At 43.5% G+C, this 15,000-nt stretch overlaps 1 protein-coding gene across 1 annotated transcript in view; it reads right to left on the reverse strand.

Moving 5' to 3' along the window:
• Positions 1-15,000, reverse strand: part of LOC120037219 (cGMP-dependent 3',5'-cyclic phosphodiesterase-like) — a gene marked incomplete at its 5' end in the record, with an annotated part of 42,265 nt that overhangs the window by 25,131 nt on the left and 2,134 nt on the right. The window contains 5 exons of the mRNA XM_038983396.1: positions 1,609-1,677; positions 1,823-1,864; positions 2,028-2,102; positions 11,084-11,136; positions 13,444-13,516. Of these exons, the coding sequence (XP_038839324.1) occupies positions 1,609-1,677; positions 1,823-1,864; positions 2,028-2,102; positions 11,084-11,136; positions 13,444-13,516 (312 nt within the window). The remainder of the gene's footprint in view (positions 1-1,608; positions 1,678-1,822; positions 1,865-2,027; positions 2,103-11,083; positions 11,137-13,443; positions 13,517-15,000) is intronic.

Genomic DNA, 15,000 nt, shown 5'->3' on the forward strand with positions numbered 1-15,000 from the left:
GGGAGGAAGGATCACATTTAGAATGAGAACAAGACTGCTGACGTCTTAGCATACAGTACCGGTCAAAAGTTTTAGAACACCTACTCATTCAATACTTTTTCTTTATTGTTACTATTTTCTACATTGTAGAATAATAGTGAAGACGTCAAAAAAGTGTTAAACAAATCAAAATATATTTTAGATTTACTGTTTTCAAAGTAGCCACCCTTTGCATTTATGACAGCTTTGCACACTCTTGGCATTCTCTCAACCAATTTCACCTGGAATGCTTTTCCAACAGTCTTGAATGAGTTCCCACATATGCTGAGCAATTGTTGGCTGCTTTTCCTTCACTCTGTGGTCCGACTCATCCCAAACCTTCTCAATTTGATTGTGGATGCCAGGTCATCTGATGCAGCACTCCATCACTCTCCTTCTTGGTAAAATAGCCCTTTCAAAGGTGTGTTGGGTCATTGTCCTGTTGAAAAACAAATGATAGTCCCACTAAGCTCAAACCAGATGGGATGGCGTATCGCTGCAGAATACTGTGGTAGCCATGCTGGTTAAGTGTACCTTGAATTCTAAATAAATCACAGACAGTGTCACCAGCAAAGCACCCCCACACCATCACACCTCCTCCATGCTTCACGGTGTGAAATACACATGTGGAGATCATCCGTTCACCCACATCACGTTTCACAAAGACACGGCGGTTGGAACCAAAAATCTCCGATTTGGACTACAGACCAAAGGAGGAATTTCCACTGGTCTAATGTCCATTGTTCTTGGCCCAAGCAAGTCTCTTCTTATTATTAGTGTCCTTTAGTAGTGGATTCTTTGCAGCAATTCGACCATGAAGGCCTGATTCACACAGTCTCCTCTGAACAGTTGATGTTGAGATGTGTCTGTTACTTGAACTCTCTGAAGCAATTATTTGGGCTGCAATTCTGAGGCTGGTAACTCTAATGAACTTATCCTCTGCAGCAGAGGTAACTCTGGGTCTTCCATTCCTGTGGTGGTCCTCATGAGAGCCAGTTTCATCATAGCACTTAATTGTTTTTGCGACTGCACTTGAAGAAACTTTCAAAGTCCTGAAATATTCCGTATTGACTGACCTTCATGTCTTAAAGTAATGATGGACTGTCGTTTGTCTTTGCTTATTTGAGTTGTTCTTGCCATAATATGGACTTGGTCTTTTACCAAATAGGGCTATCTTCTGTATACCCCCCTACCTTGTCAAAACACAAATGACTGGCTCAAATACATTAAGAAGGAAAGAAATTCCACAAATGTACTTTTAACAAGGCACACGTGTTAATTGAAATGCAAGGGTGGCAAATTAAAGAATCTAAAATATTAAATATATTTTGATTTGTTTAACACTTTTTTGGTTACTACATGATTCCATATGTGTTTTTTCATAGTTTTGATGTCTTCACTATTATTCTACAATGTAGAAAATAGTAAAAATAAAGAAAAACCCTTGAATGAGTAGGTGTGTCCAAACTTTAGACCGGTAGTGTACTTGTGTGTGCAAAGAAAGAGAAAGAGTTAGGATCTAGCTGGACTGCATCCACATCGATCCTCATGGAGAGATGCTTTTCACAGTCTAGGATCAAGGTCACTCACCGCAGTGACGTCCTGAAGAGTGATGGATTTCTTCTTCTCCACCACCTGCCCAAAGCGCCCAAACATCAGCTGGAAGGAGAGATATACATGATCATTTATCCTCTTGCCTCTTCATTTCCCCGTATCAAAGTCTCATATTCCTGAAACGTTTAGGGGCAGAAACATGTGTCATGAGTCAGGGGTTAGGGGTCAAGGGTTAGGGGTCAGGACTCACAGGGAAGCTGATCTCCTCCTCCAGAACTTTGTCTCCAACCACCTGAGGAGAAGAGAGGTCAGACGTACACAGGTTCTTAGATTCCTTAGGTACCGTTCTAATGGAGGAATACCCTGTTATCAGACTCACGTGGTATAAGTTATTATTAATTGAACCTTTACTAAAGCAGGGAGGACTCCCATTGAGAGATGGTACGAGGACGTACCTGACAGAAGAGCTGGTGGTTGTCCTCAGACACCAGTAGCAGACAGCAGCACTGAGACTGGGTCTGCTGCTGCAACTGAGGAGACAAAACAACCAGTACATTACTAATGATATATACATTATCTCATTAATACATGACTAATAATATATACATTATCTCATTAATACATGACTAATAATATATACACATTATCTCATTAATACATGACTGATAATATATACATTATCTCATTAATACATTACTAATGATATATACATTATCTCATTAATACATGACTAATAATATATACACATTATCTCATTAATACATGACTAATAATATATACACATTATCTCATCAATACATGACTAATAATATATACACATTATCTCATTAATACATGACTAATGATATATACACATTATCTAATCAATACACCAATATTTAATTATGTCAGTCTGTCCATCAAAGCAGAGTCTCTTAATCAGAAATCCATCCGTCCATCCGTGCCTGCCTTGGTCCACCCAGTTTTAAACAACTGTGGATGTATTCTGTCCACATCTCTCCAACTCCGCTGTCCACATCTCTCTAACCCTGCTGATCACATCTCTCTAACCCTGCTGATCACATCTCTCTAACTCTGCTGATCACATCTCTCTAACTCCGCTGTCCACATCTCTCTAACCCTGCTGATCACATCTCTCTAACCCTGCTGATTACATCTCTCTAACTCTGCTGATCACATCTCTCTAACTCTGCTGTCCACATCTCTCTAACTCTGCTGATCACATCTCTCTAACTCCGCTGTCCACATCTCTCTAACTCTACTAATCACATCCCTCTAACCCTGCTGCCCACCTCTCTCTAACTCTGCTGATCACATCTCTCTAACCCTGCTGATCACATCTCTCTAACTCTGCTGATCACATCTCTCTAACCCTGCTGATCAAATCTCTCTAACTCTGCTGATCACATCTCTCTAACTCTGCTGATTACATCTCTCTAACTCTGCTGATCACATCCCTCTAACCCTGCTGCCCACATCTCTCTAACTCTGCTGATCACATCTCTCTAACCCTGCTGATCACATCTCTCTAACTCTGCTGATCACATCTCTCTAACCCTGCTGATCACATCTCTCTAACCCTGCTGATCACATCTCTCTAACCCTGCTGATCACATCTCTCTAACCCTGCTGATCACATCTCTCTACCCCTGCTGATCACATCTCTCTAACCCTGCTGATCACATATCTCTAACCCTGCTGCCCACATCTCTCTAACCCTGCTGATCACATCTCTCTAACTCTGCTGATTACATCTCTCTAACCCTCCTGCCCACATCTCTCTAACCCTGCTGTCCACATCTCTCTAACTCTACTGATCACATCCCACTAACCCTGCTGATCACATCTCTCTAACCCTGCTGATCACATCTCTCTAACTCTGCTGATCACATCTCTCTAACTCCGCTGTCCACATCTCTCTAACTCTACTAATCACATCCCTCTAACCCTGCTGCCCACATCTCTCTAACTCTGCTGATCACATCTCTCTAACCCTGCTGATCACATCTCTCTAACCCTGCTGATCACATCTCTCTAACTCTGCTGATCACATCTCTCTAACCCTGCTGATCACATCTCTCTAACCCTGCTGATCACATATCTCTAACCCTGCTGATCACATCTCTCTAACCCTGCTGCCCACATCTCTCTAACCCTGCTGATCACATCTCTCTAACTCTGCTGATTACATCTCTCTAACCCTCCTGCCCACATCTCTCTAACCCTGCTGTCCACATCTCTCTAACTCTACTGATCACATCCCACTAACTCTGCTGATCACATCTCTCTAACCCTGCTGATCACATCTCTCTAACTCTGCTGATCACATCTCTCTAACTCCGCTGTCCACATCTCTCTAACTCTACTAATCACATCCCTCTAACCCTGCTGCCCACATCTCTCTAACTCTGCTGATCACATCTCTCTAACCCTGCTGCCCACATCCCTCTAACTCTGCTGATCACATCTCTCTAACCCTGCTGATCACATCTCTCTAACTCTGCTGATCACATCTCTCTAACTCCGCTGTCCACATCTCTCTAACTCTACTAATCACATCCCTCTAACCCTGCTGCCCACATCTCTCTAACTCTGCTGATCACATCTCTCTATCCCTGCTGATCACATCTCTCTAACCCTGCTGATCACATCTCTCTAACTCTGCTGATCACATCTCTCTAACCCTGCTGATCACATCTCTCTAACTCTGCTGATCACATCCCTCTAACCCTGCTGTCCACATCTCTCTAACTCTGCTGATCACATCTCTCTAACCCTGCTGATCACATCTCTCTAACTCTGCTGATCACATCTCTCTAACCCTGCTGATCACGTCTCTCTAACCCTGCTGATCACATCTCTCTAACTCTGCTGATCACATCTCTCTAACCCTGCTGATCACATCTCTCTAACCCTGCTGATCACATATCTCTAACCCTGCTGCCCACATCTCTCTAACCCTGCTGATCACATCTCTCTAACTCTGCTGATTACATCTCTCTAACCCTCCTGCCCACATCTCTCTAACCCTGCTGTCCACATCTCTCTAACTCTACTGATCACATCCCACTAACCCTGCTGATCACATCTCTCTAACCCTGCTGATCACATCTCTCTAACTCTGCTGATCACATCTCTCTAACTCCGCTGTCCACATCTCTCTAACTCTACTAATCACATCCCTCTAACCCTGCTGCCCACATCTCTCTAACTCTGCTGATCACATCTCTCTAACCCTGCTGATCACATCTCTCTAACCCTGCTGATCACATCTCTCTAACTCTGCTGATCACATCTCTCTAACCCTGCTGATCACATCTCTCTAACCCTGCTGATCACATATCTCTAACCCTGCTGATCACATCTCTCTAACCCTGCTGCCCACATCTCTCTAACCCTGCTGATCACATCTCTCTAACTCTGCTGATTACATCTCTCTAACCCTCCTGCCCACATCTCTCTAACCCTGCTGTCCACATCTCTCTAACTCTACTGATCACATCCCACTAACTCTGCTGATCACATCTCTCTAACCCTGCTGATCACATCTCTCTAACTCTGCTGATCACATCTCTCTAACTCCGCTGTCCACATCTCTCTAACTCTACTAATCACATCCCTCTAACCCTGCTGCCCACATCTCTCTAACCCTGCTGATCACATCTCTCTAACCCTGCTGCCCACATCTCTCTAACTCTGCTGATCACATCTCTCTAACCCTGCTGATCACATCTCTCTAACCCTGCTGATCACATCTCTCTAACTCTGCTGATCACATCTCTCTAACTCCGCTGTCCACATCTCTCTAACTCTACTAATCACATCCCTCTAACCCTGCTGCCCACATCTCTCTAACTCTGCTGATCACATCTCTCTATCCCTGCTGATCACATCTCTCTAACCCTGCTGATCACATCTCTCTAACTCTGCTGATCACATCTCTCTAACCCTGCTGATCACATCTCTCTAACTCTGCTGATCACATCTCTCTAACCCTGCTGTCCACATCTCTCTAACTCTGCTGATCACATCTCTCTAACCCTGCTGATCACATCTCTCTAACTCTGCTGATCACATCTCTCTAACCCTGCTGATCACGTCTCTCTAACCCTGCTGATCACATCTCTCTAACTCTGCTGATCACATCTCTCTAACCCTGCTGATCACATCTCTCTAACTCTGCTGATCACATCCCTCTAACCCTGCTGTCCACATCTCTCTAACTCTGCTGATTACATCTCTCTAACCCTGCTGATTACATCTCTCTAACCCTGCTGATCACATCTCTCTAACCCTGCTGATCACATCTCTCTAACTCTGCTGATCACATCTCTCTAACCCTGCTGATCACACCTCTCTAACCCTGCTGATCACATCTCTCTAACTCTGCTGATCACATCTCTCTAACCCTGCTGATCACATCTCTCTAACCCTGCAATCCACAGCTCTCTAACCCTGCTGTCCACATCTCTCTAACCCTGCTGATCCCATCTCTCTAACTCTGCTGATCACATCTCTCTAACCCTGCTGATCACATCTCTCTAACCCTGCTGATTACATCTCTCTAACCCTGCTGATCACATCTCTCTAACCCTGCTGATCACATCTCTCTAACTCTGCTGATCACATCTCTCTAACTCTGCTGATCACATCTCTCTAACCCTGCTGATTACATCTCTCTAACCCTGCTGATCACATCTCTCTAACCCTGCTGATCACATCTCTCTATCCCTGCTTATTACATCTCTCTAACCCTGCTGATCACATCTCTATAACTCTGCTGATCACATCTCTCTAACCCTGCTGATCACATCTCTCTAACTCTGCTGATCACATCCCTCTAACTCTGCTGATCACATCTCTCTAACTCTGCTGATCACATCCCTCTAACCCTGCTGTCCACATCTCTCTAACTCTGCTGATCACATCTCTCTAACTCTGCTGATTACATCTCTCTAACCCTGCTGATTACATCTCTCTAACCCTGCTGATCACATCTCTCTAACCCTGCTGATCACATCTCTCTAACTCTGCTGATCACATCTCTCTAACTCTGCTGATCACACCTCTCTAACCCTGCTGATCACATCTCTCTAACTCTGCTGATCACATCTCTCTAACCCTGCTATCCACAGCTCTCTAACTCTGCTGATCACATATCTCTAACCCTGCTGTCCACATCTCTCTAACCCTGCTGATCCCATCTCTCTAACTCTGCTGATCACATCTCTCTAACTCTGCTGATCACATCTCTCTAACCCTGCTGATTACATCTCTCAACCCTGCTGATCACATCTCTCTAACCCTGCTGATCACACCTCTCTAACTCTGCTGATCACATCTCTCTAACTCTGCTGATTACATCTCTCTAACTCTGCTGATTACATTTCTCTAACCCTGCTGCCCACATCTCTCTAACTCTGTTGATTACATCTCTCTAACCCTGCTTATTACATCTCTCTAACCCTGCTGATCACATCTCTCTAACCCTGCTGCCCACATCTCTCTAACCCTGCTGATCACATCTCTCTAACCCTGCTGATCCCATCTCTCTAACCCTGCTGTCCACATCTCTCTAACTCTGCTGATTACATCTCTCTAACCCTGCTGATTACATCTCTCTAACCCTGCTGATCACATCTCTCTAACCCTGCTGATCACATCTCTCTAACCCTGCTGATCACATCTCTCTAACTCTGCTGATCACATCCCTCTAACCCTGCTGTCCACATCTCTCTAACTCTGCTGATCACATCTCTCTAACTCTGCTGATCACATCTCTCTAACCCTGCTGATCACATCTCTCTAACTCTGCTGATCACATCCCTCTAACCCTGCTGATCACATCTCTCTAACCCTGCTGATCACATCTCTCTATCCCTGCTTATTACATCTCTCTAACCCTGCTGATCACATCTCTCTAACTCTGCTGATCACATCTCTCTAACCCTGCTTATTACATCTCTCTAACCCTGCTGATCACACCTCTCTAACTCTGCTGATCACATCTCTCTAACTCTGCTGATTACATCTCTCTAACTCTGCTGATTACATTTCTCTAACCCTGCTGCCCACATCTCTCTAACTCTGTTGATTACATCTCTCTAACCCTGCTTATTACATCTCTCTAACCCTGCTGATCACATCTCTCTAACCCTGCTGATTACATCTCTCTAACCCTGCTGCCCACATCTCTCTAACCCTGCTGATCACATCTCTCTAACCCTGCTGCCCACATCTCTCTAACCCTGCTGATCACATCTCTCTAACCCTGCTGATCCCATCTCTCTAACCCTGCTGTCCACATCTCTCTAACTCTGCTGATTACATCTCTCTAACCCTGCTGATTACATCTCTCTAACCCTGCTGATCACATCTCTCTAACCCTGCTGATCACATCTCTCTAACCTTGCTGATCACATCTCTCTAACCCTGCTGATCACATATCTCTAACCCTGCTGTCCACATCTCTCTAACCCTGCTGATCACATCTCTCTAACCCTGCTGTCCACATCTCTCTAACCCTGCTGATCACATCTCTCTAACCCTGCTGCCCACATCTCTCTAACCCTGCTGATCACATCTCTCTAACCCTGCTGATCACATCTCTCTAACCCTGCTGATCACATCTCTCTAACCCTCCTGCCCACATCTCTCTAACCCTGCTGTCCACATCTCTCTAACTCTGCTGATCACATCTCTCTAACCCTGCTGTCCACATCTCTCTAACCTTGCTGATCACATATCTCTCTAACCCTGCTTTCCACATCTTTCTAACCCTGCTGCCCACATCTCTCTAACCCTGCTGATCACATCTCTCTAACCCTGCTGATCACATCTCTCTAACCCTGCTTTCCACATCTCTCTAACCCTGCTGATCACATCTCTCTAACCCTGCTTTCCACATCTCTCTAACCCTGCTGATCACATCTCTCTAACCCTGCTGTCCACATCTCTCTAACCCTGCTGATCACATCTCTCTAACCCTGCTTTCCACATCTCTCTAACCCTGCTGATCACATCTCTCTAACCCTGCTTTCCACATCTCTCTAACTCTGCTGATCACATCTCTCTAACCCTGCTGTCCACATCTCTCTAACCCTGCTGTCCACATCTCTCTAACCCTGCTTTCCACATCTTTCTAACCCTGCTGTCCACATCTCTCTAACCCTGCTGATCACATCTCTCTAACCCTGCTGATCACATCTCTCTAACCCTGCTTTCCACATCTCTCTAACCCTGCTGATCACATCTCTCTAACCCTGCTTTCCACATCTCTCTAACCCTGCTGATCACATCTCTCTAACCCTGCTTTCCACATCTCTCTAACCCTGCTGATCACATCTCTCTAACCCTGCTTTCCACATATCTCTAACCCTGCTGATCACATCTCTCTAACCCTGCTTTCCACATCTCTCTAACCCTGCTGATCACATCTCTCTAACCCTGCTGTCCACATCTCTCTAACCCTGCTGATCACATCTCTCTAACCCTGCTGATCACATCGCTCTAACCCTGCTGTCCACATCTCTCTAACCCTGCTGATCACATCTCTCTAACCCTGCTTTCCACATCTTTCTAACCCTGCTGTCCACATCTCTCTAACCCTGCTGTCCACATCTCTCTAACTCTGCTGATCACATCTCTCTAACCCTGCTGTCCACATCTCTCTAACCCTGCTGATCACATATCTCTAACCCTGCTTTCCACATCTTTCTAACCCTGCTGATCACATCTCTCTAACCCTGCTGATCACATCTCTCTAACCCTGCTGTCCACATCTCTCTAACCCTGCTGTCCACATCTCTCTAACCCTGCTGTCCACAGCTCTCCAACTCTGCTCTACTGAACAGCAGGAAAATACACTACCTCTTCCCACTGAGAGATTTAACAGGAACTAATTCACACACCCACACACACACAGTCATACAACATACAGTACAAAGCATACACAGCAAACTGTGCGTGTGTGTGTGTGTGTGTGTGTGTGTGTGTGTGTGTGTGTGTGTGTGTGTGTGTGTGTGTGTGTGTGTGTGTGTGTGTGTGTGTGAATTTGTATTTATTATGGATCCCCATGTTGTTGTTTTATTATTATTTTATTATTATTATTTTTTATCTTGCTACTCTTCCTGGGGTTTGGCTAAATGAAGGCAGTTTTACAATTTTAAAAACATTAGAATACATTCATTACAGAATTCACAGCACACTAAGTGTGTGCCCTCAGGCCCATACTCCACTACCACATATCTACAACACAAAATACATGTGTACGTGTGTGTATAGTGTGTATTTTATCATGTGTGTGTATGCATGTGTCTGTGCATTTTTGTGTTGCTTCACAGTCCCTGCTGTTCTATAAGGTGTATTTTTACCTGCTTTTTAAATCTAGTTCTACTGCTTGCATCAGTTACCTGGTGTGGAATAGAGTTCCATGGGGGGGGGGGGGTCTATCAGACCTGGGTTCAAATACATGTGTATTTGAGTATCTGGCATTCAAAATAACCTCCATGTCTGAAATCTAGCTAGCCTACTACTTATTTAAACTGCATACTGTGTAATAATAGTACTACATACTATTTAGAAGCAATTAATAACAGCATACTAGTCTCAGCCTACTGATAATGACTCATCTAATGTGTAACTGTGATTGTTTTTAATGTATTGTATTGTGTGTACACGCTAACTATTTCCTTGCCAGGTCCCCCTCCAAAAATGGGTTTCTAACCTCAAGGGTCTTTTCCTGGTTAAATAAAAGTTGAATATTTGCGTTGATTCCCGGCATGCGTTCATTTTGGTACGGCGCGTTTCCCCTCAGCTGATTATCAGCTGTTGTCAGACACACGTGTGTCTGGAAATACACTTCTCTTCCTCAATAGTGGGCAACACATTCCATTAAATGAGTATGACATCCTGGCATTTATTAAAGTATGACATCCTGGCATTTATTAAAGTATGACATCCTGGCATTTATTAAAGTATGGCATCCTGGCATTTATTAAAGTATGACATCCTGGCATTTATTAAAGTATGACATCCTGGCATTTATTAAAGTATGACATCCTGGCATTTATTAAAGTATGACATCCTGGCATTTATTAAAGTATGACATCCTGGCATTTATTAAAGTATGACATCCTGGCATTTATTAAAGTATGACATCCTGGCATTTATTAAAGCATACTGAATTCTCGAAAATTCACCTACTATAAAACTTTATTTTTTCGCATACCCAAATGTCTTCAATTTAGAACGGAACTACGGGTATTCTGACATCGGCTATTTTTCTAAATATCTGAGTATGTTCAAAAGCACAGGCCAAAACAATAACTTTTTTTAATTCAAGTTTTTAATGGTTATTTGTAAAAAAACAAATAGTCGACAAAATTGTGTGTGTTCGGAATAGAGGGTGAAAGGATAGTGTGTGTGTGTGTGTGTGTGTGTGTGTGTGTGTGTGTGTGTGTGTGTGTGTCTTCATGTGTACAGGGATAGGTATGACATCTACAGTACTTACATAATTGATTACTTTGAGCTGAAGAGTAGTTGCATCAAGGTCATACAGCTCACCTGAGAGAGAGAGAGAGAGAGACAGAGAGAGAGATAGAAAGAAAGAGAGAGTCAGAGAGATAGAGACAGAGACAGAGAGAGAGGGGGGGGGGGGTTACAGATAAAAATTGAAGAATGATGAGAGGAAATGTGTAATAAACCAAGGAAGACGAAAGGAAAGAATGAATGAAGTGGGACAGAGAAGCAACCAGGGAGGGTTAGGGTTGGACAGAAGAGACAGAGGGTTAGAATCCTGAGACTGAAAAAGAAGACAGAGAAGAGAAGGAGAGGAAGAGGATGATGCTGTGTGGTCCTGACCACTGATGGAGAGACATAATTATACAGAGGAGAAGTGGAATGAGGGAAGTGTGAGTGTGTATCTATATAGTATATATACAGTTGAAGTCGGAAGTTTACATACACCTTAGCCAAATACATTTAAACTCAGTTTTCACAATTCCTGACATTTAATCCTAGTAAATATTCCCTGTTTTAGGTCAGTAAGGATTACCACTATATTCTAAGCATGTGAAATGTCAGAATAATAGTAGAAAGAATGATTTATTTCAGCTTTTATTTATTTCATCACACTCCCAGTGGGTCAGAAGTTTACATACACTCAATTAGTATTTGGTAGCATTGCCTTTAAATGGTTTAACTTGGGTCAAATGTTTTGGGTAGCTTTCCACAAGCTTCCCACAATAAGTTGGGGGAATTTTGGCCCATTCCCCCTGACAGAGCTGGTGTAACTGAGTCAGGTTTGTAGGCCTCCTTGCTCGCACACGCTTTTTCAGTTCTGCCCACACATTTTCTATGGGATTGAGGTCAGGGCCTTGTGATGGCCACTCCAATACCTTGACTTTGTTGTCCTTAAGCCATTATGCCACAACTTTGGAAGTATGCTTGGGGTCATTGTCCATTTGGAAGACCCATTCGCGACCAAGCTTTAACTTCCTGACTGATGTCTTGAGATGTTGCTTCAATATATCCACATAATTTTCCTCCTTATGATGCCACTTATTTTGTGAAGTGCACCAGTCCCTTCTGCAGCAAAGCACCCCACAACATGATGCTGCCACCCCCGTGCTTCACGGTTGGGATACTGTTCTTCGGCTTGCAAGCCTCCCCCTTTTTCCTCCAAACATAACGATGGTCATTATGGCCAAACAGTTCTATTTTTGTTTCATCAGACCAGAGGACATTTCTCCAAAAAGTACGAACTTTGTCCCCATGTGCAGTTGCAAACCGTAGTCTGGGCTTTTTTATGGTGGTTTTGGAGCAGTTGCTTCTTCCTTGTTGAGCGGCCTTTCAGGTTATGTCGATATAGGACTCGTTTCACTGTGGATATAGGTACTTTTGTACCTGTTTCCTCCAGCATCTTTACAAGGTCCTTTGCTGTTGTTCTGGGATTGATTTGCACTTTTCACACCAAAGTACGTTCATCTCTAGGAGACAGAACGCGTCTCCTTCCTGGGCGGTACGATGGCTGCGTGGTCCCATGGTGTTTATACTTGCGTACTATTGTTTGTACAGATGAGCGTGGTACCTTCAGGCGTTTGGAAATTGCTCTCAAGGATGAACCAGACTTGTGGAGGTCTACAATTGGCTGATTTCTTTTGATTTTCCCATGATGTCAAGCAAAGAGGCACTGAGTTTGAATGTAGTCCTTGAAATACATCCACAGGTACACCTCCAAGTGACTCAAATGATGTAAATTAGCCTATCAGAAGCTTCTAAAGCCATGACATCATTTTGGGGAATTTTCCAAGCTGTTTAAATGCACAGTCAACTTAGTGTATGTAAACTTCTGACCCACTGGAATTGTGATACAGTGAAATATAAGTGAAATAATCTGTCTGTAAACAATTGTTGGAAAAATGACTTGTGTCATGCACAAAGTAGATGTCCTAACCGACTTGCCAAAACTATAGTTTGTTAACAAGAAATGTGTAGAGTGGTTGAAAACCGAGTTTTATTGACTCCAACCTAAGTGTATGTAAACTTCTGACTTCAACTGAATGTATATATATATACATATATATATACCCGACCCAATATATATATACACACAGTATCTAGAGCAGTAAGCTTGGGCAACAGCTAGTCAGTTTTATTATGCATGAGTTTCTAGGCAGCCTTTTAGCAAAGCTGGAAAAGACAGTATTTATCCTGTTTTCACACTCCGGTTGTTATTCACAGATTCATCCCTCTTTTGACAGATGCATCAAATCTAAATTCATAGACTTTTATTCATAACGTTCTTCTGCATTACCGTTATATTACCCAAGAGAGAAGTGTGTGTATGTGTGTGTGTGTGTGTGTGTGTACCACACAGCTGTAGAATCTTGCGGTCCAGGTCACAGTAGTCTGTGGGGTCGGGCCGGAGCAGTGTATTGTGGGGCTGGATCGGTGACAGGCTGATGAGAGACTTCTGATTGGCCGACTGCAGGCTCCGTACCCTTCTACACGCTACAGCCGCCTACACACACACACACACACACACACACACACACACACACACACACACACACACACACACACACACACACACACACACACACACACACACACACACACACACACACGTCAGGGGACTAGAGCCCTAAAATCCATCCTATTACTACACAGCTATAAAACAGACCAATAAAACAGACCGATAAAACAGATCAATAAAACAGACCAATAAAACAGACCAATAAAACAGATCAATAAAACAGACCAATAAAACAGACCAATAAAACAGATCAATAAAACAGATCAATAAAACAGACCAATAAAACAGATCAATAAAACAGACCAATAAAACAGACCAATAAAACAGATCAATAAAACAGACCAATTAAACAGATCAATAAAACAGATCAATAAAACAGACCAAGTCAATGGGAAACTCTGTCAGTGGCTTTACAGTACACCAATAGACTTACTGCCTCTGAGCTATCCACACTGCTTCATAGACAGTGTGTGTATGTCTCTGTGGGTGTGTCTCTGTGGGTATTATTCTGTGGGTGTCTCTGTGGGTATTATTCTGTGGGTGTCTCTGTGGGTATTATTCTGTGGGTGTCTCTGTGGGTATTATTGTGTGGGTGTCTGTGGGTGTCTCTGTGGGTGTCTCTGTGGGTATTATTCTGTGGGTATTATGGGTATTATTCTGTGGGTGTCTCTGTGGGTATTATTCTGTGGGTGTCTCTGTGGGTATTATTCTGTGGGTGTCTCTGTGGGTATTATTCTGTGGGTGTCTCTGTGGGTATTATTGTGTGGGTGTCTGTGGGTGTCTCTGTGGGTGTCTCTGTGGGTATTATTCTGTGGGTGTCTCTGTGGGTATTATTCTGTGGGTGTCTCTGTGGGTATTATTCTGTGGGTGTCTCTGTGGGTATTATTCTGTGGGTGTCTCTGTGGGTATTATTCTGTGGGTATTATTCTGTGCGTGTCTCTGTGGGTATTATTCTGTGGGTGTCTCTGTGGGTATTATTCTGTGGGTGTCTATGTGGGTGTCTCTGTGGGTATTATTCTGTGGGTGTCTCTGTGGGTATTATTCTGTGGGTGTCTCTGTGGGTATTATTCTGTAGGTGTCTCTGTGGGTATTATTATGTGGGTGTCTCTGTGGGTATTATTCTGTGGGTGTCTCTGTGGGTATTATTCTGTGGGTGTCTCTGTGGGTATTATTCTGTGGGTGTCTCTGTGGGTATTATTCTGTGGGTGTTTCTGTGGGTATTATTCTGTGGGTGTCTGTGGGTGTCTCTGTGGGTATTATTCTGTGGGTGTCTCTGTGGGTATTATTCTGTGGGTGTCTCTGTGGGTATTATTCTGTGGGTGTCTCTGTGGGTATTATTCTGTGGGTGTCTCTGTGGGTATTATTCTGTGGGTGTCTCTGTGGGTATTATT

The sequence above is a fragment of the Salvelinus namaycush genome, unplaced genomic scaffold, assembly GCF_016432855.1.
Source record: "Salvelinus namaycush isolate Seneca unplaced genomic scaffold, SaNama_1.0 Scaffold1638, whole genome shotgun sequence".
Lineage (NCBI taxonomy): Eukaryota > Metazoa > Chordata > Actinopteri > Salmoniformes > Salmonidae > Salvelinus > Salvelinus namaycush.